Source organism: Neoarius graeffei, chromosome 1 (genome assembly GCF_027579695.1).
Source record: "Neoarius graeffei isolate fNeoGra1 chromosome 1, fNeoGra1.pri, whole genome shotgun sequence".
NCBI classification, from domain to species: Eukaryota; Metazoa; Chordata; class Actinopteri; order Siluriformes; family Ariidae; genus Neoarius; species Neoarius graeffei.
In genome coordinates this window covers 23,863,839-23,888,733 of record NC_083569.1, presented here as the reverse complement: position 1 = coordinate 23,888,733, position 24,895 = coordinate 23,863,839, and the positions used below count along the sequence as shown (strand labels likewise).

The following is a 24,895-nucleotide window of genomic DNA, read 5'->3' as shown; positions in this document are numbered from 1 at the left end:
AAATAAAGAAGAAACATAAAATATAAAGTGCTTTCTCATATTAACTTAAAGGTATCAAGTAATGAAAACAATTTAAGGGCTTATTTTTATCATTAATCAGCTTCAGTGACTTACTTAGGACCTTAAGCTCATTCCTCCACCTAATCAGACAGGGTTTTGATTTAAAATACCTGCATTTATGTATAAAGAATTTTCCAAGTATTAATTAAACATTAACAAAATCTAGATTTCTTTTATCAATAAACACACCAAATTTGACCATGTTTACAGTCAGAGGTAACAAATCAATGTTTTTGGACTGCAGCCAGCTTTGCATATCGTTCCAAAAAGGTTGTACTAAGTCGCAATTAAAAAATACATGTTCCAGATCCTCAATTTCTTTCTCACAGAATACACGATTATTTACATCAAAATTAAATCTTTATCTTAGGAATTAATTTGTCGGGTAGATTTCGTTTAAGATTTTAAAATTTACTTCTTTAACTTTAGGGGGAAGAGGAAATGACAATTTTTTTCTTATTTTCTTTACCTCACTGACCTTTTTTTTCTTATTTTCTTTACCTCTTAATCCAGCCACTGGGGGTGCATAAGCATACTCTTGGTGCTGGTCCCAAGCCCGGATAAATTGGAGAGGGTTGCGTCAGGAAGGGCATCCGGCGTAAAACTGTGCTAACTCTAACATGCGGAATGAAAAGAGAAATACCATACCGGATCGGTCGGGGCCCGGGTTAACAACGACTGCCTCCAGTACTGTTGGTCAACAGGGTGCCGGTGGAAAGTATGCTACTGTTGCGCCAAAACGGAGAAGGAGAAAGAGAGGGGGGAGGCGTGTTAGGAGAGAGCGTGAAAGATGGAAGGAAAGGAGCTTAGAATTGAGGGTAGGAACACTGAATGTGGGAACATTGACTGGCAGAACGAGAGAGTTAGCAGGTATGATGGAAGAAGGAAGTTGGACATTTTGTGTGTGCAGGAGACGAGGTGGAAAGGAAGCAAGGCCAAGAACATTGGAGATGGATGCAAGTTGTTTTACTATGGAGTCGATGGAAAGAGAAATGGTGTTGGTGTTGTTTTGAGGGGAGAGTTGGTCAACAGTGTGATTGATGTGAAGATGGTGTCAGATAGAGTGATAGGCATGAAGTTGGAGATTCAAGGAGTGGTAATCAACGTTGTGTGTGCATCGTAGGTCGCGTTAACCGACAATTGTCCGTCATTGACGGATTTTTTTTTAGCTATGACGGAAAAATCTGAAGGCCGTCGGTCATTTTGACGGATGTTTACTGTTACCATTACCAACAGCCTAATAATAATAATAATAATAATAATAATAATAATAAAACATAATGAAACACACAATTGAAATGATTGGCAAGTTGTGGCAGAGTTCTTACATACAGTATACAGTCTTCACTGCCGTCACTTTCAATCTGAGCCGACGTTGCGGCGTCTTGATGTTCAGTGCATAGGCTACTCATGTATACATTGTAGCCACTGCGCAAGGCTGTTCCCCCCATCGCGCTCTGACTTTTCTAACCACTAGCACAGTGAGATGTATTAATGTTTCCCTTCTCTGCAGAAGACACGTCATTTTTGCTATTAAAAAAAGAGATGCATTGGGTTGTGTCGTTTCCCTGCCTGTACGTCTTAATGCAATAGCGCTCATTTAGGCTAGTTGTTTTCTTGTTTTTAAAATGAAACAAATGTCGATTTATTGTATTTTTCCCCAGCAAGCTTAGGAAGCTTAGGAACATCACTGCTTGAATATCTGCTAAGCTATCATTTTAATGAGAGCACGGGTAGACAAACTAACATTTAAACATAACTTCGTTTTATTTAAGACCTTCTGTGTCAGGTTCCAGGCTCCGCCGAGCCGAGCCGACCCCCACTATGACAAATTTAAGTAGCCTACGAAAGAATCTGAAGGCCGTGCGTGATTTTGACAGATGATCAATTTAAGTAGCCGGTAGTTCACGCGCCTAACCGCGGGGTGCAGCTGCACCACTGGTGCAGATAGACCGCATGCTGCAGGATTTCCTCTCTATGAAGAGAGCACTAGCAGGGTCGGGAAATCCAACTTTCAGAGGCTCTTGCCGGCTTCTGATCACTTCCCTGGGAGAAATGTTTCCCGACTTCAGAACTTTGGCTGAAGTGGCGCTGGTTATTCCAGTCTCCAGTGTCGCAGCAGAGCGCGGGTTCAGCCTTCAGAATAAAATTGAAACGTCAATGAGAAGTCGTCTGTCCGAGGCAAAGACGCAAAATTTAATAACAATTGCCTCGGCAGCAGTCTCCATTGACGACTTTGATTATGCACAAGCGAGCTCCCAATTTAAATCCATGCGGGCCAGAAGGAAGGTTTGAGCTCACGCAAACAGGTCAAATTAGATCGTCACTTAAATCGTTGTAGTGGACTGTTCATATTTTAACTGCAATTGTCTTGCTACGTTGTAAAATAACATTGTTCATATGCCCGTTAAGGCACAACAGCTGCAATGTTTTTAGCGGAGGGAAAATGGGTTCACAAGTGACCGAACGTCAGAATCTCTGTTCATCTTTTTGCATCATAAATACATAAATAAATGATTAAATAATACAAGCTTGTTCTGTGAATTAATTTTTAAATGAAAATGAGTCCATGAAAACACAAGTTATTAAATATATAGCATTTATAGCCTATATATATTGTCATTTAAAAGTTAAAATAAAATGACAGATAATAATGGACAATGACGGAATTTTTACGACCCTGTCCGTCAAAATGACGGACAATGAAAAAGTCTAACGCAACCACTGGTGTGCATATGCCCCACAGGTTGGATGTGAGAATGAAGAGAAAGAGTCTTTCTGGGAAAAGATGGATGAAGTGGTAGAAAGTATACCGAGGGAGGAGCACGTGCTGATAGGAGCAGATTTCAATGGACATGTTGGCGAGGGAAACAGAGGAGATGAGGACGTGATGGGCAGATTTGGTGTAAGAGAGAGAAATGTGGAAGGGAAAATGGTGGTTGATTTTTCAAAGAGGATGAATTTGGCAATAGTCAATACATACTTCAAGAAGAACAAGCAGCACAGGGTGACATTTAAGAGTGGAGGAAGATCTACACAGGTGGACTACATACTCTGCAGAAGGGGTAACCTGAAGGAGATTGGAGACTGTAAAGTTATGGGAAGGGAGAGTGTAGCTAGACAACATCGAGTGGTTGTGTGCAGGATGAGCTTGAAAGTGAAAAAGAGGAAGCGTGAAATGGTGGAGCTGAAGATTAAGTGGTGGAAACTAAGAGGTTGAACATCAGAAGGAGTTTAGGGAAGAAATGAGATGAGCATTGACTGGTCATGGAAGTCTGCCAGAAGATTGGAATACTACTGCAGTACTAGTAAGAGAGGCAGCAAGGAAGGTGCTAGGGTGGTCATCGGGAAGGAGGAAGGAAGACAAGGAGACATGGCGATGGAACAAAGAAGTACAGGAAATTATAAAAAAGAGAAGAGGCTAGCAAAGAAGAATTGGGATGATCAGAGAGACGAGGAAAGCAGGTGGTTATACAAAGAGACGAGACAGAAGGCAAAAAGAGCGGTAGCAAAGGCAAAAGCAGATGCATACCAGGAGTTGTATGAAACACTGGAGACCAAAGAAGGAGAGAAAGACCTGTACAGACTAGCTAGGCAGAGAAACAGGGAAGCGAGGGATGTACAGCAGATAAGAGTGATGAAAGATGTAAATGGAAATGTGCTGACAAAGACAGTGTATTAAGGTGGTGGAAAGAGTACTTTGAGGATTTATTAAATGAGGAGAATCCAAGAGAGAAAAGGTCAGATTCATTGGAGACAGCAAATCAGGAAGCAAAAGATTGGATGTTAGAGTGGTTAGTAAGGATGAGGTGAGGGCAGCCATGAAAAGAATGAAGACTGGGAAAGCAGTCGGACCAGATGGTATCCCGATTGAGGCTTGGAGATGTTTGGGTGAGACAGCTGTGGAGTTCCTAACAAGATTGTTTCATAAGATCCTAGAGAATGAGAAAATGCCAAATGAATAGAGAGTGTGCCAGTCCCAATATACAAGAATAAGGGAGATGTACAGAGCTGCAGTAACTACAGAGGAATAAAATTGATGAGCCACACCATGAAGCTATGGGAATGGGTATTGGAGGCGAGATTGAGAAGAGAGGTAGCAATCTGTGAACAGCAGTATGGGTTTATGCCAAAGAAGAGCATGTTGGATGCAATTTTTGCTTTAAGAATGTTAATGGAGAAGTACAGAGAAGGCCAGAGAAAGCTACATTGTGTGTTTGTAGACCTGGAGAAGGCATGCAATAGAGTGCCAAGAGATGAATTATGGTATTGTATGACAAAGAGTGGAGTGAACGAGAAGTATATTAGAGTGGTGCAAGACATGTACGAGAACAGTGAAACAGCAGTGAGGTGTGCAGTTGGAACGACTGAATAGTTCAAGGTGAAGGTGGGACTTCATCAAGGATCTGCTTTGAGTCCTTTTTTGTTTGCCATAGTGATGGATAGCTTGACGGACGAAGTGAGGCAAGAGTCACCATGGAACATGATGTTTGCGGATGATATTGTGATATGTGGTGAAAGTAGAAAGGAGGTTGAGTTGGGTTTGGAGAGATGAAGGTATGCATTGGAATGAAGGTGAGCAGTAGCAAGACAGAATACATGTGCATCAGTGAGAATGGGGATGAGAGTGTAGTGAAGATGCAAGGAGTAGATGTAAAGAAAGTTGGTGAATTCAAGTACCTGGGGTCAACTGTGCAGGAAAATGGGGGCTGCGATAGTGAGGTGAGAAAGAGAGTGCAGGCAGGGTGGAGCAGTTGGAGAAGGATTTCAGGAGTCATTTGTGATAGGAAAGTCCCAGCAAAAGTGAAAGGTAAGATGTATAAGACAGTAGTGAGACCAGCTGTGATGTATGGATTGGAGACCATACCCTTAATGAAGAAACAGGAGGCAAAGTTGGAGGTGGCGGAGTTGAGGATGCTAAGGTTTGCGATGGGAGTGACAAGGTTGAACAGGATAAGGAACGAGTACATCAGAGGGACAGTACATGTGGAGAGCTTGGGAATTATGCTAAGAGAGATGAGACAGATGGTATGGGCACATCCTGAGAAGAGATGCAGAGCATGTGGGAAGGAGAATGTTGAGGATGGAGCTGCCAGGCAAACAAGGATGAGGAAGGCCAAAGAGGAGATGCATGGATGTGGTGAGAGAGGACATGAAAGTGGCAGGTGTGGTAGAGAAGGATGCGGAAGACAGGGAGCAATGGAGATGAAAGATCCGCTGTGGCAACCCCTAATCGGGAGCAGCCAAAAGAAGTTGTGTTTTTATACAAAGAAATGAGACCAAAGTGCCGTTGAAATACAGATTTATTATATTTAGTTGATCTTATATCCAGTTTTATAGTTGGAGAATAAAAAAAAATGTCGGAGTGTCAGTTTACAGCGCGCCAGTTTCCACATTAACAAATGAAATGCAGTGGATATCAACATCAATTTCACTCGGGAGGACGTAATTGGGAATAATCTAGCCTTCTTGGATTGTGATGTACACATTAGACAAGACAGAAGCCTTAGCATCGAGGTCTACCGGAAACCCACACACACGGACCAGTACCTACTCTTCGACTCTCACCACCCACTGGAACACAAATTGGGGGTCATTAGGACCTTGCAACACAGGGCTCAGAACATCCCTACAACGGTAGAGGGAAAAGAGAAGGAGCAGAATCACATCAGGAAAGCACTTCAGAACTGCAGGTATCCCAATTGGTCTTTCTTCAAGAGCAGAAAAAGGAACATAACGGACAAGGAGGATAACAGGAACAAACGCAAGAACATTGTCATTCCCTACATCTCTGGTCTATCTGAGAAACTCAGGAGGATCTTCTACAAACACAACATTCCAGTATGTTTCAGACCCAGTAACACCCTGAAGCAGAAACTGGTCCACCCTAAGGACAGAATACCCAGACACAAACAGGACAACGTAGTGTACGCAATTCAGTGCAGTGAGGAATGCACAGAGTCGTATATTGGCGAGACCAAACAACCGCTTCACAGGCGTATGGCTCAACACAGGAGAGTCAGTTCCTCAGGCCAGGACTCTGCTGTCTACCTTCATCTTAACAACAAAGGACACTCTTTTCAGGATTGCAACATACGCATTTTAGCCAGAGAGGATCGTTGGTATGAGTGAGGAGTTAAAGAAGCCATTTTTGTCAACCTGGAACGGCCATCACTGAACAGAGGTAGGGGACTAATAATAATAATAATAATAATAATAAACATTTATATAGCGCCTTTCAGAAAACCCAAGGATGCTTTACAAGGAAAGAAAAAAATATTTATATATATATATATATATATATTATATATATATATATATATATAAAATAAAAAGTAAAAAGTCCACCAAGTAGGGGTCAGGATGTAATTCCCGTGGTGTAGCAGCCACAGTCCCACCAAAAGGCGCATGAAAACAAGTCCCACATCTCCAGCACTGCTGCCGTGACGCCGTCAGCAACATCGCTCGAACACCACGCCGTGGATCCAAACAGCGAGCAGAGAAGCTCCGCCACGCAGAGCGCTGGTGTGTCCCAAACCGCCTGCACAGCCGCCGCGACGCCACCGAGCAACATCGCTCGGAACATCACGCCAAGCGTTAAAGCACAGAGCGCTGGACAACCACGATGTAAATTGAGCAACAGGCTCACTGCAGTCCACAACTGGGAGTGCAGGCATCACCCACAGCGAACCAAGGCCTGGAGGGAACCGATGCCCCAAACTGGGTCCGGAGCTACACCACAACCGGCGGACAAAACACTCAAACACCAAACTACACAAACACACAGGAAAGAAAAAAAATAGAAAAAGAAATAGAATAAGAGCTCTGGTGAGAAGCGGCAGCCAGAATGCGCACGACGTACTCTCAACCGGAAACGAAAAAGGTGCTTTTCGACTAATGGTGCTTTTCGACTACCAACGCGGCCGAGTTGGGCTGAGCCGTGCCATGCTGAGTTGGGCTGAGTCGAGCTGAGCGGGGCTGTTGGGGTTGCATTTTGACTACAACTGCGCTGAACCGTGCTGGCTGGAAGTGGGTGGACACATTGGGTGGAGTTAGCAAAAGTGGATGGACGTCACGTGATGTCATTAGGCGGCGCAAACAGTGACATCAGTGACCTTTTAAGCGGTAGTCTCACGACCCGGATAGTAAACAATAAACATGGAGGACATGGAGTCGTTAGTGTTGCTGGTCTTGGTGCTGTGGCTTGTTGTCACCGACAACGCCAACAGATACTGGCAAGAGCGTATAGATGAGGTGAGGCGCATAATTTGTTGTAATTCTTCTTCTTATGGGTTTACGGTGTTTACAGATGGTGGCTCCCAGCGTGCTCGCGGGGCGTATGTGGGCATGTGAGGACACTCCTCCTCAACAATCAGTGTACAGGGGAGTGTCTCCTCACGCCCCTAGCCTCACTCAGCTCGGTTTGGCTCAGTTCAGCCCCACTGCAAAACGGTGCGAGGTTTGGGTGCTGAGTAAGGCTGAAGTGAGCTCAGTCGTGCTGCTCTGAGGTAGTCGAAATGCGAGCCATGTTGGGCTGAAGTGAGCTGAAGTGAGCTGAAAAAGGGTAGTGGAAAAGGGCCATTAGACATCATTTATCAGCCACCTACAATGCAGTCCTTTGCACACTTCCCAGACAACTGAATGCACACCAAAATCCAGTTGTTTTCAGTGGCATACAGGAGGACAGAGAGAATCAGCATTCCATTGATCACCTTAATGGGCAATCCATTGATCACCCTAACGACTCTCGAGGCCATTCACATTCAGCCCCCAGTGACCCACACCAACAGGATGACTCAACGACACCTTAGATGAGCTTTTCATCCATGAGAGGATAAATACCTGATATTCCCTACTAGTCAGACAGAACTGAAGAAGCCTTTCGGATGAGAGGTGAAACGTCTTCAAGAATCTTCAAGCAAGTCAAGTTGCTCTCTTTTACCACCCACAGTTACCATGACCTGGATGACTGAGGCCAAGTTTACATTAGACTGTATCTGTCTCGTTTTCTTCGCGGATGCACTGTCCGTTTACATTAAAACGCCTGGAAACGCCAGGAAACGGGAATCCGCCAGGGTCCACGTATTCAATCCAGATCGTGTCTGGTCCGGTGCTGTGTAAACATTGAGATACGCGGATACGCTGTGCTGAGCTCTAGCTGGCGTCGTCATTGGACAATGTCACTGTGACATCGACCTTCCTGATTCGCTGGCGTTGGTCATGTGACGCGACTGCTGAAAAACGGCGCGGACTTTCGCCTTGTATCACCTTTCATTAAAGAGTATAAAAGTCTGAAAATACTGCAAATACCGATGCAAATACTGCCCATTGTGTAGTTATGATTGTCTTTAGGCTTGCCATCCTTCCACTTGCAAGTGGTAAGTGACGCGCATGCCCGATATGCACTAGGATCACACACACAGCGGCTCAGTCCCGAATCACTGCTCGTGCGCTTCACTCGCGCTCTCTGAGCTGCGCAGGGCCGGAGTGCGCACCCTCCAGAGGGCACTCGCTGTTCAGGGCGGAGTGATTTGGAGCGCAGCATGCCTGCGGAGCCGAGCGTATCCGTGTATTGGCGTTGCTGTGTGCACGCGAATCGTGCATTGGCGTTGCTGTGTGCACGCTAATCGTTTTAAAAACGTTAATCTGATGATCCGCTGATACGGTCTAATGTAAACCCCACCTGAGAATCTTCACAGACATTAACAAACCCCGAATTGCATTGCGTCACTTCCGGATTGGTTCGCCCCTGAGGCGAACCAATACTATGGAAAGGCATTGGGGCCAAAATTAACCAAAGTGTGATGTTAACATGTACTGTGTAAGAAATGCTTGTCGTAACTCAAGCAGAATTTGTTTGAAATCAGAAATAGTACAGCGGTAGACTCATTAAGTTTTAGGCAGCTGAAGGCTTTATGGACGAAACTTCCTATTTCATTGTCTGCGTCGAGCTCTACGCGGCCTGATTCATTAGCATGTGGTATTCTATACTCACATTCCTTAGTGCTGTATGTTATAACCACACCTCTGAGCGTTCAAGTCAAACCTTGATCTTTGCTTCAGAGCCAGAATTAGGCTGAGTGACGTGCCTGTAATCAAGCTGCATTCACTGCATGTTTATTTAATTACCTCACCCCGGGACGGAGTCCACCATGGGGCGAGGCATTGTTTTCGGTCGGGTTTCATTGTTTTTTTTGCAAACAATATTACAGGAAAACGGCTGGTCCAGGCTTCATGAAACTTTCAGGATAGATGGGCATTGGTCTCAAATAGAACCTCCAAATTTTGAGGGTCATCCGGTTAAGGTCAAGGTTTCTGTGGCTACTCCCTCATGTACAGTGTCCTCATGCTGTAAGAGTGTAACAACTGCACACTGCGCATGTGTATCACCAGAATGATGAATGGTGATCTCATGATATGAACAGCTGCTCTCGTGTTATGTTGTAAGAATGAGTATAACAATAGCACATATGCATAAGTTTTACAATTATTACATAAGTATGACAATAGTACATAAGAACGAGTATAAAATTGTAAGAATGAGTGTAAGCTGGGTGCGATTTGCTGGGGGGGGATCATCCCCCCCCTCTGGTTTTTATCTCTGCTGAAAAAAAAAAAATCCTCGGGGACAACCCCATCAATAAAACAAACAAATCAAAAAAAAAAAAAAAGTTGACATGACAGGCATGTTGTGACACAGTTTTCTATGGTCTACATTGCACTCACTTTCAAAATGACCCGAAGTGGCAGCTTTGATGTTCACGAACGTCCCCAGCAAATAGATACATTGTAGATAATAACAATATCTTTGCGTTCTATACGGAAATTTACGGAAGCCGCGAGAGGCCCTTCATATAATCTTTTTTTATTCACCTTGTTATCCCGAGATAACGACATAATTAATTCAGGATCTCGAGAAAACACCGTTATTCCGAGATGACATAATTAATTCAGGATCTCGAGAAAACAACAACTAATTTGAGATCTCGAGAAAACAAAACTGTTATTCCGAGATAACGACATAATTAATTCGAAATCTCGAGAAAACAAAATTATTTCATGATCTCAGCTGGATCACTGTATCTCCGTCGGTAGAGACGAAGCCGGGCCAGTCTTCTGCGGAGGTGCCGTGGACTAATTTTGAAATTATCCCCTATTAAAAGACTTAATGCAATCTCTCCCTGTGTCAACCCCTGATCAAAATATTGCCTTATTAGGTGATCGATTATTCCAGACATTCTAATGACCAAAGTTGCGTCTATACAGAATGAGAAATAGCCCCAAAGTCAGCATATCACAAGTCTCTTGGCACACCTGAATGAACCATTTCTCAGCTGTTTACTCGAGATCATGAAATAACGGTTTTGTTTTCTCGAGATCTCGGAATAACAGTTTTGTTTTCTCGAGATCTCGAATTAGTTGTGTTGTTTTCTCAAGATCCTGAATTAATTATGTCGTTATCTCTGGATAACAAGGTGAATAAAAAAAGGATTATATGAAGGGCCTCTCTTGGCTTCCATAGAAATTAGCATTGCTAATGAAAACGTGTGAAAATGAAACGCGTCTAGAGCAGTATTTCATCGTTCTTCGTTGGGCCAGCAAATAAAAAAAAAAAAAACAATCAAACCCAACATCCACACTTACCTGCAGCACAAAGGATGAACAGGAGGAGGATGCCCAGGATAAGTCCCGTAGAGAAGATGACGTTGTTCACGAGTCTGGGCACATCTCGCAGCATGCGGTTGGTGGCTGTCTAGAGCTGGCACGATTTGCTAAATGGCAAGAGGGTCGAGAGTGGCTAAAGGTGTCAAATGATGGGTCAGTGAAATGTGCAGCTTGCTCTGAAGTAAAAACTTTAGGCCCCAACACAGACGAGCACCTCCACATTGATCCGGCATTTGTGAATGGTGTTAAAACCAGCTCAGCTAAAAAGCTGAATGATAAAATTAACAAGCATGGCAAATGCCAGTCCCACATGAAATGCCTTGAAATTCTCCAAAAGAGACATGATGCAGCATTTGAAACTGCCAATAATGTAAGCGCAAGTCTGTGGAGGAAGAATGAGGAGAGGGTACGGGCCACAGCGTACTGTATGCGCACTGCGTGCGCACTGCGTACATGATCTGCCAGAACGACCTGTCATTCAAAATGCTGCCACAGGTGATCGAACTGCAAGAACTGAATGGGGTTGATGTAGGGTCAATGCTGCCCCCCGACAAAGCCTGTCAGAGTATGCTGATGTTCATCGCCCAGAAAATGGCAAGCAAATTAGTAGGGTTCATAACAAAATCACCTGCCAAATTCAGCATCCTCATCGACGAGAGCACGACCGTCTCAAATAAAACATGTCTCATAGTTTACATTCGCATTCCCTTTGATGGAGAGGTTTGCAACTTCTATCAATTAATTGAATTGGAATCATGCACGGGTTCTGCCATACGAGACACGTTGCTGGACACCCTGGAGAGAGATGGCATTACCAAGGAAATGCTGCGCTCCCGGTTGATTGGTTTCGCGACTGACGGGGCCGCCGCTATGCTGGGCCGATACATGTGAGCTGCCACTCTCCTGCGCGATGAGATTAATCCTGACCTTACTGTAATTCACTGCATGAATCACAAATTGGAACTTGCAGTCCATGATGCGGTGAAGCACACAACAGACGCAAGTCATTTTCAGATGTTTACAGATTGCCTGTATGCATTTTTCTCCCAGAGCCCCAAGCACACCCGCCAGCTTGAAATCGCCGCCTCCAATTTGGGCATGCGTGCTCGCAGAATAGGCAGGGTGTTTGATGTGCGCTGGCTGTCTTCATCATGCACGTCAGTGACCGCTCTCTGGGAGAGTTATCCAGCTTTGGTGCGTCTCTTTTCTGCGCTGGCGGTAGACACCTCAAGATCCACCACAGAAAGGGCGAAGTGTCAGGGAATTAATTCCCAGATGACTCAGTGGATCTTTCTGATGGAACTAGCGCTGGTGAAAGATGCCCTGGAAACTCTGAAAGCCCTGTCTCTGTTCCTGCAGAGGAGAGATGCCACTGCCATCCAGGCCAATGCAGAGGTGGACATCGCAGTGAGGGCCCTGCGCTCCATGAAGCTCGCTGACGGCGCCAACACCAAAAGCTTGAGACAGGAACTCGACATGCACTCATTCAAGGGGGTGAATATCTGCCAGCCAAGCGACCGAGAGCAGCAGAGGGCAAGTGCGTTCCGTGACCACTTCTTCACCTCACTGGCAGATAATGTGGAGCGCAGGCTGGACGACAACGGTGTGCTTGCTGCGTGTGCTGCGCTGTGCCCCTTAAGCTGGCCGAAGGATGAAGGCGAGCGCATTCTGTTTGGGGAAGACAAGCTTGTTAGAATTCAAAAAACCCTGGCAGCTGAGGTCTCTGACACCACTCTGCTGCTGAAAGAATTTCGACAGTACAAGTTCAACGGAGTCCAAGGAGAAAATCTACTCAACTTGCTTTCTGTCATCGCCACGCTTCCCGTGTCAACAGCAGTGTGTGAACGTGGATTTAGCGCCATGAATCACATCCTTACTGATGAGCGCAACAGAATGAATGTATCCACACTGAACAGCCTTCTTTTCCTCACTGTCAGTGGGCCAGACGTGTGTTCCTTCCCTGCTGAGAAATTCGCAGAAATGTGGATTAAAGAAGGGCGAAACGCGGCGGATAGCACACCGACGGGAAAGCAGAAAAGGCCACATGAACTGCGCCATCAGAGCAAACTGTTCATTTAGTATTCATGTATTTTAGTGATTTTCGAGTCACTGTCCATTTAATCCGGAGGGAGAGAAACATCACAGCAACGCGACAAGCAATGCGAACTTTGTTGTGTGTTAGTGTTCGTGTATTTAGTCAGAGAGATAGGAAGATGAATTTACTATCTCTGGTTTAGTGTTCGTTTTCATTTACATTTAGTGTTATTCATTTGATATCATCGGATGTTATTGAGCTGTTAGCCTATTGTTAGATACCTTAATTTTGTGACGTTTCATGATTAAAAAAAAAAAAAAAATCCCCCCTTCTGGTTTTTTGACAAATCGCACCCTGAGTGTAAGAATAGCGAAGGTTTCCCTGTGTCCCAAATGACTCCCTACATAGTGGACTACATAGTCAGGTCGCCATTTTGTAGTGCTGTCCGAATGTATAATGAGCATTATTACACCCTATATCGCGTTAATATGCAATTTAAATGACATGTTAAAGCAGAAACTACGATTTAAAGCATAAAATACGAGTTAATGCGTCATTTTGTGCTGGTCCATTCTGGAAAACAAGATTGGTGCTCCATGAAACTCCATATTAACACATTATTACACGTTAACACGCAATTACGCGTTAACAAATCCACACATTACATACTTTCATTAGTTTTGGCCCCAGTGGCCTGCCAGATATAGCGCACCCCCTGTGGTTTCTCCATCAGTAACGTGATTTCAGGAAACCGCTCCTCGAGACGGGGATTCATTTGTCACTGAGACTCGACACATGATTCGAAGACTTGGATTCATCTGACCATCACTACCATCAAACTGTGTGCAGCGTTTACTGAAATAAATGGCCTGTATTTAGAAGAGCTGTAATAAACAACACCTGGGTGTGCTTTGCTTTTCTTGCTTTCAGGTGTGTGTCAGCGTCAGGTGTGTAAATTCTCTGGATTTTTTTATTCCGAGAGGAAAAAAAAATCAATATACAGTACTACACTATTTAGTCACTGTATCAGAAACAGCTGTTATATACAGGGAGATCTTGTAGCTGTGAAAAATAATAATGTGATAATCAGGATAAAATGTGAAATCTTTCTCAGCTGCCTTCTTTTGTCTTTTTCACAAACAGTGAGATTATTGTTGATGAAAGCACTTTTATTCTATTTCTTGGTAATTGAAGTGGACTGGACTTGCAGTGTAACTTCAGAACAACAAAACATCAAGAGTCTCCCTGAACGAGTAAACATTTCAATTTCACTGTTTGCTTTTTCAATTTAAAATTCATCTCAAAGAGCCGAATCAAAGAGTCGATCCATTCCCTGAACGACATCACTTGGAGTGAATCAGTTCTCCTGAAGTCAGAGTGTTTCTCTTTCAGCCTCAATAATAAACTCCAACCCCAGGCAGAACTGGTGAGATTAATGAAGCCCAGCATGGAGTGCTGAGTAAAAGTAAGTGATGTGTTGGAGAGAAATGTGGTTGTATTTGACTGAGCTCATGTAAAAACAGCAGTAAAACTGCGGAACTGAAATCATCTCCCCTGTAAAGCTGCTGTTTATCGGCTGTGTGTTCTATATTCAGTTTCTCATCTATTAAACACTCAGAGGGAATTTAACTGGAAATTTTTTGGGTAGTTTGCACTTTAGTGACTAACACCGGAAGTTTATTTATTTATATATATATATATATATATATATATATATATATATATATATATATATAAAATATATATATACACACACACACACACACACACACACACACAGGGATCCAGTGGCAGGTCCTGAAAATTTTCTCAGGAGGGACAAATTATCCAATAATGTGACTCATTCAACAGGTACATTATAGGCCAGACATTATTGACTCTTTTTTTGTTTTCTCTCTGCATATCACAGTTCCATGCAACTTCTGTCCACTAGATGGAAGCACATTACAGAAATCTTTTCCCTGTAGCTACCTAAGCTATAAGCTGTGGTGTAAAGTTGCAAACAACCTTAACAATCGAAGAATAGTTTGGCTCCACAATGACCAATTCCAATTACGCCCTATTCACTATTCACATTATTTCAATATTGTATGATGTGAATGATACCTTTTATAAAGATATGTCCAACAACTAAATAAGAAAGGAAACCATATTTAAAAAAAAAAAAGAATACATATTTATTTGCCAATCTTGAAAGTACTGTTCTACAGAATGTTCTGTAAATAGATTTTGTACTTCAAACTCCATGACCAGCAAGAATTTTACAGACTGTGCAACTTAAGGACAACAGGAAAGTGCACTTATGGCCCTTTTCCACTACCCTTTTTCAGCTCACTTCAGCTCGCTTCAGCCCGACACGGCTCGCGTTTCGACTACCAAAAACCAGCACGACTCAGCTCGCTTCAGCCCTGCTTAGCCCCTAAAACTCGCACCGTTTTGGAGTGAGGCTGAAGCGAGCCAAACCGTGCCGAGTGAGGCTGGGGGCGTGAGCAGACACTCCCCTGTGCACTGATTGGTGAGGAGGAGTGTCCTCACATGCCCACACACGCCCCGCGAGCACGCTGGGATCTGTAAACACCGTAAACCCGGAAGGAGAAGAATTACGAATTACGCGAATTTCTGAAGCCTTATGCGCCTCGCCTCATCTATACGCTCTTGCCAGCATCTGTCCGCGTTGTCGGTGACAACAAGCCACAGCACCAAGACCAGCAACACTAACGACTCCATGTTTATTGTTTACTATCCGGGTCGTGAGACTACCGCTTAAAAGCTCACTGATGTCACTGTTTGCGCTGCTTAACGACATCACCTGACGTCCACCCACTTTCGCTAACTCCACCCAATGTGTCCACCCACTTCCAGCCAGCACAGTTCAGCGCGGTTGTAGTCGAAATGCAACTCCAACAGCCCCGCTCAGCTCGACTCAGCACGGCACGGCTCAGCCCGACTCAGCCGCGTTTGTAGTGGAAAAGCGGCATTACTGTAACAAAACATTGTAAATAGTTGGCTAACATAACAATAGCAGTTGAATAAATAGATGAGTGGATCTTTAGATCTTGCAATTACTGGTATTTACCAAGGATATTACCAAAGTGCTAACTCTCAGAGCAAAGTGTGGCAAATATAAAAATGCACATTGAAAACATCAAAAGTGAACGGATTCTGTGACTGTGTGTGTGTGTGTGTGTGTGAGAGAGAGAGAGAGTGAGAGTCACGAAGTCAACCAAACCCAGAAAAACACCACGGTGACTGGAGCCCTCAGTTTCATCTTTGCCTCGTAGAGCTAACTCGAACACTCCACAAAGTTTCACACATTGGATGAGCCGGTTTAATATGTGCCTGTTCTTGCTCACCTCATCGTTGTGGCGGTGAACTGCTAGCCTGTAGCCCTCATCCAGCTGTGTAGCGATGTTCACTCTCCCAAAAGCCAAAAATTTCAGGCAGCTGCCCATGTGAATCTTTGATGACTCGTTTTTATTTTCTCCGACAAATGATGCATGTCCGAAACTCCAGTGACTGTCCAAGCAGTGTTGTCCATGGAGCCACGTCCAGGGTGGAAAAGTAAGCAGGGATAGCAGAAAACCACTGAGGCGTCCTCGCAGCCAGCTCGCCAGGATTTGCGCTGGTACCATGTTAAAGTAAAACCTCGAGTATACTGTATGATTTCCCCCCCTTTGTCGAAATTTGTTTTATGTTTAGATTTGGTCGAGGGGGGTCCAGCTTGTTTTGTTGCCAATTTAGCTCGATTTGATCGCTGACTAAATGGAACTTCTTTTAAGGACCACACTGAATTGCTTTCCACATCCATCTCACCTCAGAAACTGAACGGATCGAACGCAACTTTGCCGCGCTTCGCAGTGATGTAAGCACGTTAGGGCAAGCCCCCCTGGAACCCATAGAGATTGCATTGAAGTGTCAGTCAGGAGAAAAAAAAAATATATTAACATGGGACTCTATCAGTGAACTCTTGGGCGATTTTCAACGTGACTGAAATCGCCCCAAAGGGGGCAGTACTCTAGAAGCAAGACCACCCTGATTGGGCAATGATACCCAGAGACAGATTAAAATGGCCTAGAGCAGCGCTGGTGAAACTTTGTTTAAAAAAAAAAAAAAGCAACTTTTTTTTTTGTTTGTTTTGGCAGTGCGTCGCCCAATCGCCCTTATGCACCACCCGCCCTTGCAGGGATCTCAAGTTTTGAAGTCAGTTCAGAGTGAGATTTTGTCGGGAAGTGCAGGGATGGTGTTGGTGATGGGGGGTGTGGTGTTGATGAGGGTTAGGGTGGTGTTGGGGGGGGTGGAGGGGGTTATGATTGGTGTGTGTTGTAAGTGTTAGTGACAGATTTTGAGGCCTTCGGTACGGGGGTAGGGGGCTCCCACTTGAAACACAACAGTTCCAGGCCTGCCATTTTAACAGCCATGACTGAGAAGAGAGTTCCGTCAAGGGCCAAGCTGTTTCTGGTCTTATTTAAGCCAACCATGGAGAAAACCCTCTCTGCATCGGAGAGAGAATGCTCATTTGCTTCTTCCCTGACATCTTTGAAACAGATAAATGCAATGATTAATGCATGGCCAGGATATAAAATATAAAAATGAAACATTACAACTAAAAATAGCCTACTGACTAAAATGGACTATGCAAAGATGAAATTGTATTTACTACAAATGCACTAAAACTGTTAAACCTAACACAGACAATGGAAATATGACTACACTAGTGCAAGGACAAGAAATAACAGAATAAGCCACCACCACCCTTTCCTATATATTTTTCAAGTTATTTCATTTCATATGTATTGTATATGTATTGTTCTGTGTAGCAGTGTAGCTCACAAAATGTAAAATGTAGCTCAGAAACTGTGCTCCAGTTTCTGTGATGAGAAGTAGTACAGAAGAAGAAGAGAGGGTCCCATATACGATTCGTACATTGGGGGAGTGCCTGTTAGAGAGCGCACTTGTCCTGGGCCATCAGCATAGTGAGGTAGGGTGGCCAGTTCCTTTCCTCGCCGCCTTACTTCCCCCAGTGTTTCCACCAGGTCCCCATTCACTGCTGGGTGGACAGGGAGCAAGCCCCAGATCCCCGTCGAGCCGAGGCTCGAATCGGGGACCATTCGCTTTGTGGTCAAGCGCTCTAACCACTTGGCCACTTCGCCTCCGTAGTACAGAAAGAGAGGTGTGGTTTCTCCTTTTGGCCACAAGGTGGAGTATCCACTAAAGTGAGCACTGCTCAGGAGTAAATAAGGCAAGCACATGGACTGTAGTGCTAAGCGAGAGACCGTGTAAACACAAGCGCCTGACCATCTACTACTGTATCTGTGTATTTTGCAGTTTGGCAAGTACCCAGTAAAGGAATAGAGAAAAAAAACCCCTCACACTGAGTTTATATTCAAGTGTGCAACACGAGGACTAAAAACAGGTGTCAAAAATAGCTGCTGAAATTAGCAAGGATTCAAGATTGAAGTGGCGAGACAAGCTCACAGACTCTGGGCAAACTGATAGTTAATATTATTAGCTGGAGACAGTATTCCCCAACATCAGCTCTCATTATTTTTGTGATACAAGTACTAATTTCATTCAGGAAATATATACATGTTATTGTACCAGCTGGGAGGTCCGTATTGTGAAATACCGTGACCGAGGCCCTCTGGGCCGAGGTCAGTATTCAATAGTCTGGCTAACGCAACTTCAAAGCTCTGCGAGCATTGGTCTGGCAAAGATATTAAGCCCAACCATTTCCCAAAGCGCGTGGTTGACCCGCCTCCCTGAAATGCCTCAGTTTGCTACTGGTCGAAGCCAGAAAAGGCTGTGACGAAGCTTAAACCAAATCACATCACTCTTTCCTCTGACGTATGTGACACGATGGAAACTGCTTGAGTAACAGGAAGATAAATACCTCCAGGGCTGCTCTTTGCTCCGTTTTCAATGAGAACTTCCCGTTGAATGCTTTCAATACAGCATCTACCGCTGTGTCAAAGGCTTGCCGCTGCTCCATGTTCGTAATGTTTTTAGTGAATGAAGCGCTTCTGGCATAGATTCTGTAAACAATCTATGGCTTCAGGTCGCAGTTCTACTATGTCAGTGCCTTGAACACGCCTCTACCCAGGGTCGTTGGAGATGCTCAAAGTTGATTGGCTCCCAATTTTTCGGGAGCTTGGGAGAGCTGGAGATAGCTTGCCTTGCCAGACTAAGTTCGCAACGGGCCCCCGTGTTGCGTCACACTTAGGATGGGCGGGCCCAGGCTAAGTATTCAAGGCCGAGGTCATGGCTGTAATGCAAATTGCTTCCTGCACTTCCATGGAAGGAAAAAAAACCCACTACATTTTGCCGCCTATGCAGTTCCCTATTTATATAAAATTGACTCATTCAGGATTCAGCCATGGTTTTGATCGGCGTTAGCAAGTTACAGGTTTTTAGCTTTCTCCTGAAATGTTTTTTTATTTCTTCTTCCTCAGGGTAGTAAAACTCGCTTTCGCTGTGAACACTGTCGTTATCGCTATCCATGCTGTAAAATTAATGCTATTATACTGAGAAATGCTGGCAAAAATTAAGATTTTTGATAATCTTATAAATAAATCTTATAAAAAAAAAGATAAATGTTGACAAAAAATGCGACTGTTTGTTGTTGTGAATGAGCGAGTCGCCAGAGGTCCGTAACCGGGGTCTGTATCGTAGGATATGGACCCGCTCGCCAGCCAATCAGAGCGCCGGATTTGATGAAAACTGCACCGTGAAAAAAATTTTAAAAATCATATGATTTACTGTAGGCGACTTATCGAATATGGTGCTCCTGCGTCGTCCAGTGTGTGTCGGTCTGCACTTCACCACATCGGCTTCTTTGGAAAGTTATTGGCGGGATCACGTAAATTTTACCCAGATACAACAGTGCTATTTTTTGATTGGCTGTTGGGTAGCTACATTTCTCAGTTTATTGACTGGTGTGTGTGAAGCTATTTCTGAACTCTGCAGGAAACTGCTCGATGCTGCTCTTTGTCCACAGTTAAAAAATAGTGGTGCACCTTGGTGGGCAGTGTCAGTGGCACAGTGGTGTAGTGGTTAGCACGGTTGCCTCACAGCAAGAAGGTTCTGGGTTCGAACCCAGTGGCTGGTGGGGGCCTTTCTGTGTGGAGTGTGTATGTTCTCCCTGTGTCTGCATGGGTTTCCTCCAGGTGCTCCGGTTTCCCCCAAAGACATGCAGTTAGGTTAACATGGGACGGCCTTGGGCTGAGGTGCCCTTGAGCGAGGCACCGAACTCCCAACTGCTTCCTGAGCACTGTTGGCATGGCTGCCCACTGCTCTGGGTATGTGTGTGTGCTCATTGCTCGTGTGTGTTCACTGCTTCAGATGGGTTACATGCAGAAAGGAAATTTCACAAGTGTGTGATGAATAAAGTTGTGCTTTCTTTCTTGTAATTTCTGTGCGTGAGAGATACAAGTCCCAATGCATTAGACTTGAGAGCCCTGTATTATTTATATATACCGTATATGGCGAAAGTGCAGTTGTCCCAAGAGAGGAAAGTAAAATTATTTGAGACTCAGTTAGTCATCATGAGGATCAGCGATATTTAGAAGTTGTTTAATGGCTGAATGCAGGTGTAATGTCCTGGTATCAGTGTTTTTTCTCATAAAGAGTGTCTTTAGGCTGCTTTCTTCTTCTCCTCATTAGGGGTCGCTACAGTGGATCTGTTCCGCATATTTGATTTGGTGTCGGTTTTACACCAGATGCCCTTCCTGACCCAACCGTCCCCAGTCTATCCGGGCTTGGGACCAGCATTAAGTCTGTATAGGTATATTAGGCTGCTTTCTTGCTTTTGCAACAACGATTCTGTGTTCTTGGCCATGCTGATGGGAAACAAGATGAGGAAATGTAACCCAAGGAGCTGCTGACTCTGGGTCAGGCCCGCCGACAGGGGGGGGACAAACGGGTATGTTGTCCCGGGCCCAGGAATGGGGAGGGCCCAGAACTGGGCTCTCATGAAGTTGCGATCATTTTATTTCATTTCAAAATGTGTTGATTTGAGGGAGAAATGTGCTATATTTGCATTCAATAAATGACTTCTAGATCTTTTGCCTTTATTGTCTTTGAAAAAGGCGTCAAGAACCCCCTACTACCCCTAATGCAAAAATGGTTTGGTCTGACTCTTTGATTAAGGGGAAAAAAACGACATCGTTCGATCATAGCGCTTCGACAATCAGCGTGCGTGCCATTTGCCAACATGCACAAGTCAGGAGCACAGAAAAGAAAAGAGAAAAAGAGAGGGAGAAACCAAGAGACTCAGGGGCTCACTGCATAAATATTTTAAAAAAGATTCGGATGATGCAGCAGGTACTAGCAAAGGCAGTGGGGCAGCTGAGCCAGGTAAGACACAGCCAACTTTTTCCAGCCCCGTAAAGTAACCCCAACCAAGGCACGCGCGGCATGCAATTCATGTTAAACAAGGGGAGAGCAAGTCACACTGAACACCAAATCAAACGCACAGGGCATTGAATCATTTCATAACCACAATGGCTTAATAACATTGTTTCATATATCTGATTGAAGCTAAGAATATTCACATTAGCCTGCAATCATATCCCGCCGTTTCTCGAGCAGTGTGTTCTTCTCTGCTTTTCACACTGGACAGTACACACGCACAGTATACTATGTTCACCCCAGCCCTACCCGAAATCCCCCGTCCATCGCTGCTCCTTCAAGAGCACCCCAATCACGTGATTATAGTAGACTATCCACGAGTTTAGGAAGGCATTGCGGGGGCTGTCGCATGCAGGCTTGGGGCATAACGAAATACATTTAATGGCGTTCAGTTAAAGGATACAAAATAACAGTAACCGCTTATTCCGTTACAGTACAGGGGGGAAAGATTCAGTGAAATGGTTTTTGAATACCTGTCATTTAAGGGTTGGAGTGAGTAGAGTCTGGGATAAGAGAGGTGGGTGTGTGGGGGTTGGCCCGGGGGGGGGGGGGGGGTTGTTGGGGGGGGGGTTGTTAGGGGGGGCCCATTCAGAGCATTTTGTCCCGGGCCCAGCCAAAGCTGTCAGCGGCCCTGCTCTGGGTTATTATTGGTTTGTTCCTGTGTCTTTCAGGGAGACCGTGAGCTGGACTAGTGAATAGAGTAAAGTCTGGCTCAGAAAACAAGATGCAGTGTCTCAGCATTTTCAGCACTACTGACAAAATATATTGAGTATCACGGCCCATGTGATCCCTCAATAAAAACAGATCATGGATCGTTCACGGTGTAAAACAGTCATTTTTAAATAACTTGAATAAATTTATCTTATCAATTTTGGAGTCTTTCACATGGGCAGTTCATTTAGATGTTAATTGTTTTTCTCCAATTTTAACAGAATGTTTGGTTGTTTTTTTCTGATTTTTAGAAGTGTAATTCATTCACTCCAAGAGATCAGTGTCTTCAGGAATCAGCAGTGAGTCCATGAGCTGTGTGTCCATACACTGATATTCAAAAATGGAGAGCCGTGATCTGGACATAGATAATGTGACCCCACCCTCAGAAAAGCGGTAAGCTGCCATGTTCTAATATTTTAGTCATTAACTGTTCTTATCTGAAATATGGAGTGAGGATATCTGAAATGATTAACTTTACACCTGAGAATGAAAAGTTGAGTCACCACTTGAAAAAAATGCCAGATTCTGTTCATTGTTAGTAAAATTATGTTCTTATAAAATTAAAAATGCAGTCGTATGAGACAATACACTAAAGTCACGATATGAATCATATCCCAATACAGGCTTCACAGGACCAGACTGATGAGACAGTGTCAACACAAAACATTACATTTTAAAGTGTAAAACATTTATTTTGATTTGTAAAGGCAGCAAATCAAACCATTGCAATATCAATACAGTTGGCAGGGTTTTTCTAGAAAAATTTAGTATGAGGGCACTTGCCATGGCGAGGGAGCGAAGCTACCGGGGGAGGATGGTGTGGGGGTGTCTGTCCCCCTTCTGCGGTGCGAAGCCTTTGAAAAATTGAGGCTACAATGGGACATTCTGAGGCTCTGAGAGGAAACTAACAAATTGTTTGTCAACATTGAAAAAGAAAATAAAACTTTGTCACAAACACTTAATTCAAATTCTAATACCTCATAATTCAAATTACACATAATACTAATTCCTCATGATTCAAATTGAAATTTATAATTCAAATGAATCAAACTTACAAAGTATTAAACATTCACCAGAGAAATTTGTCATTTTCTTATACTAGAATAGAGTTAGTTGTTCAAAATGAAAAAAAAAAATTCCAGAGCAAAATTATTTTCTTTAAAAGGAAACTAAAAAAAAGCAAACATTGTAAAGTTGGAATCCAACCCAAATCACAAAGTTTGAAACCATGCAAAAAATATAAGCACTCTAAAAAAAAGAAACAAAAAACCATGCATGAACTTTTCCTGGAACTCGGCCTTTTTCTCATTTTGCTTTTCCACTGAACACTCGGTGCTTCATCAGAGCAAGACATCTGGTCTTCGTTCATCATGGATTCCGCGACGCCGCTGTCACAGCGCTCGGTTGGCACGCGCTTCAGTGAGCGCTACAGCTTCAATGAGCTTCAGTCGGCAGCACGGACCGATCCCTCGCTTGTCGCGATCTCGCCATCGGAAACATCTTTATCCGCTTTGTGACAGAAAAAAAGAAGTCATCTTCTGCCCCAGACAGTCTTTGGCTTTCTTCCGTTTCGTGCCGCGGGATGACCTCTTTAAATGCCCAAGTGTCAACAAAAACAACTTGCGAACTACTTCTGTCAAAAGCAGGGCTTTGAACCGGTTCAAGGAACGAAAACGAAAACTGGGAACTTTTTCTATTTCACATGGAACAGAAACGAAACCAGAAACTTTATTTTTTTATGTTCCGGAACAGAAACCTTTATTAAAAATAATGGTAACCGGTTAATGCCGGTTTTTATTTCGTTCCTCAAAGTTTCCGTAGCCTACAAATAAAAAAGCCATTCTTCTCCTGCGCAAGTTTCTATGACCCGCTGGGGTTCACTTCCTGTGTGACGTTCGCTGACTGAATGGAGAGAGCGGGAAGGTGGACTACTATCATGTCTCATGGGGTGTCGTGGCTCAGATGGCTAATGCACCATACCATAAATCCGGGGACCCGGGTTCGATTCCGACCTGAGGTCATTTCCTGATCCCTCCCCGTCTCTCTCTCCCACTCATTTCCTGTCTCTCTACACTGTCCTATATATATAAAAAAAAAACTATCACGTCTCAAAGAAGAGCCTGAACGTTGCAACCTCCCTACTGGCTGTTTGTAAAAATGTATCAATTGTTGCCCTTCCCACTGGAATCATCGCGGGCTCGAGAGCCAAGACCTGACGAGTTAGTTTGTTGGTAGCAGAACAAAATGTCTGGACACAAATCAGGTTTTCAGGAAAGAAAATAAACGGAGGGTCGAAAATACAAAAAAGGAGGCAGAAAATGCAAAACGAGTTTTAAGGTAGGACAAATGGTTACTTAAGGCAGCCCGCCGTGGCTGCAGGCTTTCAGTTGCGTCATTGAATGGTTACTTTTCTGAGGCAGCCCGCCGTGGCTGCCTGCAGGCTTATTTATTATAGCCCATTTAGTTAAAATAGTTGATATAAAATGTTTATAGTTATGTGATGGTTGTCCTGATTTAGACTGTTTTTTTTTTGGGGGGGGGGTGTTTGCCCGATGTTGCACCCGGGTCCAGATTAGGGCAGAACTGGCCCTGGCTACATTTCAGGTGTAGTTTGTTTTATGTATGTATGTATGTATGTATGTATGTACTTGCATAGATGTGTACTTGGTCTTCCAATATGGCGCCTAACAAAATCTCGCGGCGCGGTGACGTCATGCGGTAGCCCTCTATAGGGCCTGACTAGCCTTTGGTAACACACTAAACGAATTATTTCATTTTTGGCACTTTTTCTCTGTTTATGTAGATGGGAAGACATACTGAGAATCCAAATCGCCAACATTTGAAATAATTGTTTTGAATTATTTCTTGTCTTATTTAATGAAGGTTGTAATAGAATTAGCCTACATTTGGCTTAAGCTGGATGAGACAGAGACAATTTTATAGCCATTTGTTAAACAGCTGACAGGGAACGTAATTAACCGTTCCGGGAACGAAATTTTTTTGTTCTAACCGGTTCGG

At 44.0% G+C, this 24,895-nt stretch overlaps 1 protein-coding gene across 16 annotated transcripts in view; it reads left to right on the top strand.

Annotated features, from left to right (window-relative positions):
- Positions 1-24,895, top strand: part of LOC132892138 (NACHT, LRR and PYD domains-containing protein 12-like) — a 445,190-nt gene that overhangs the window by 285,781 nt on the left and 134,514 nt on the right. For 14 of the 16 annotated variants that reach the window (XM_060930582.1, XM_060930560.1, XM_060930556.1 and 11 more), the window contains exon 2: positions 22,129-22,270. The exons of 1 other annotated variant lie outside the window; for it this stretch is intronic. In XM_060930582.1, coding sequence (XP_060786565.1) covers positions 22,218-22,270 — 53 coding nt within the window. In that variant the 5' untranslated portion in view covers positions 22,129-22,217. Of the gene's footprint in view, positions 1-14,152; positions 14,226-22,128; positions 22,271-24,895 lie in introns of those variants that run through there. One more of the 16 variants, XM_060930543.1, reaches the window with a different exon arrangement.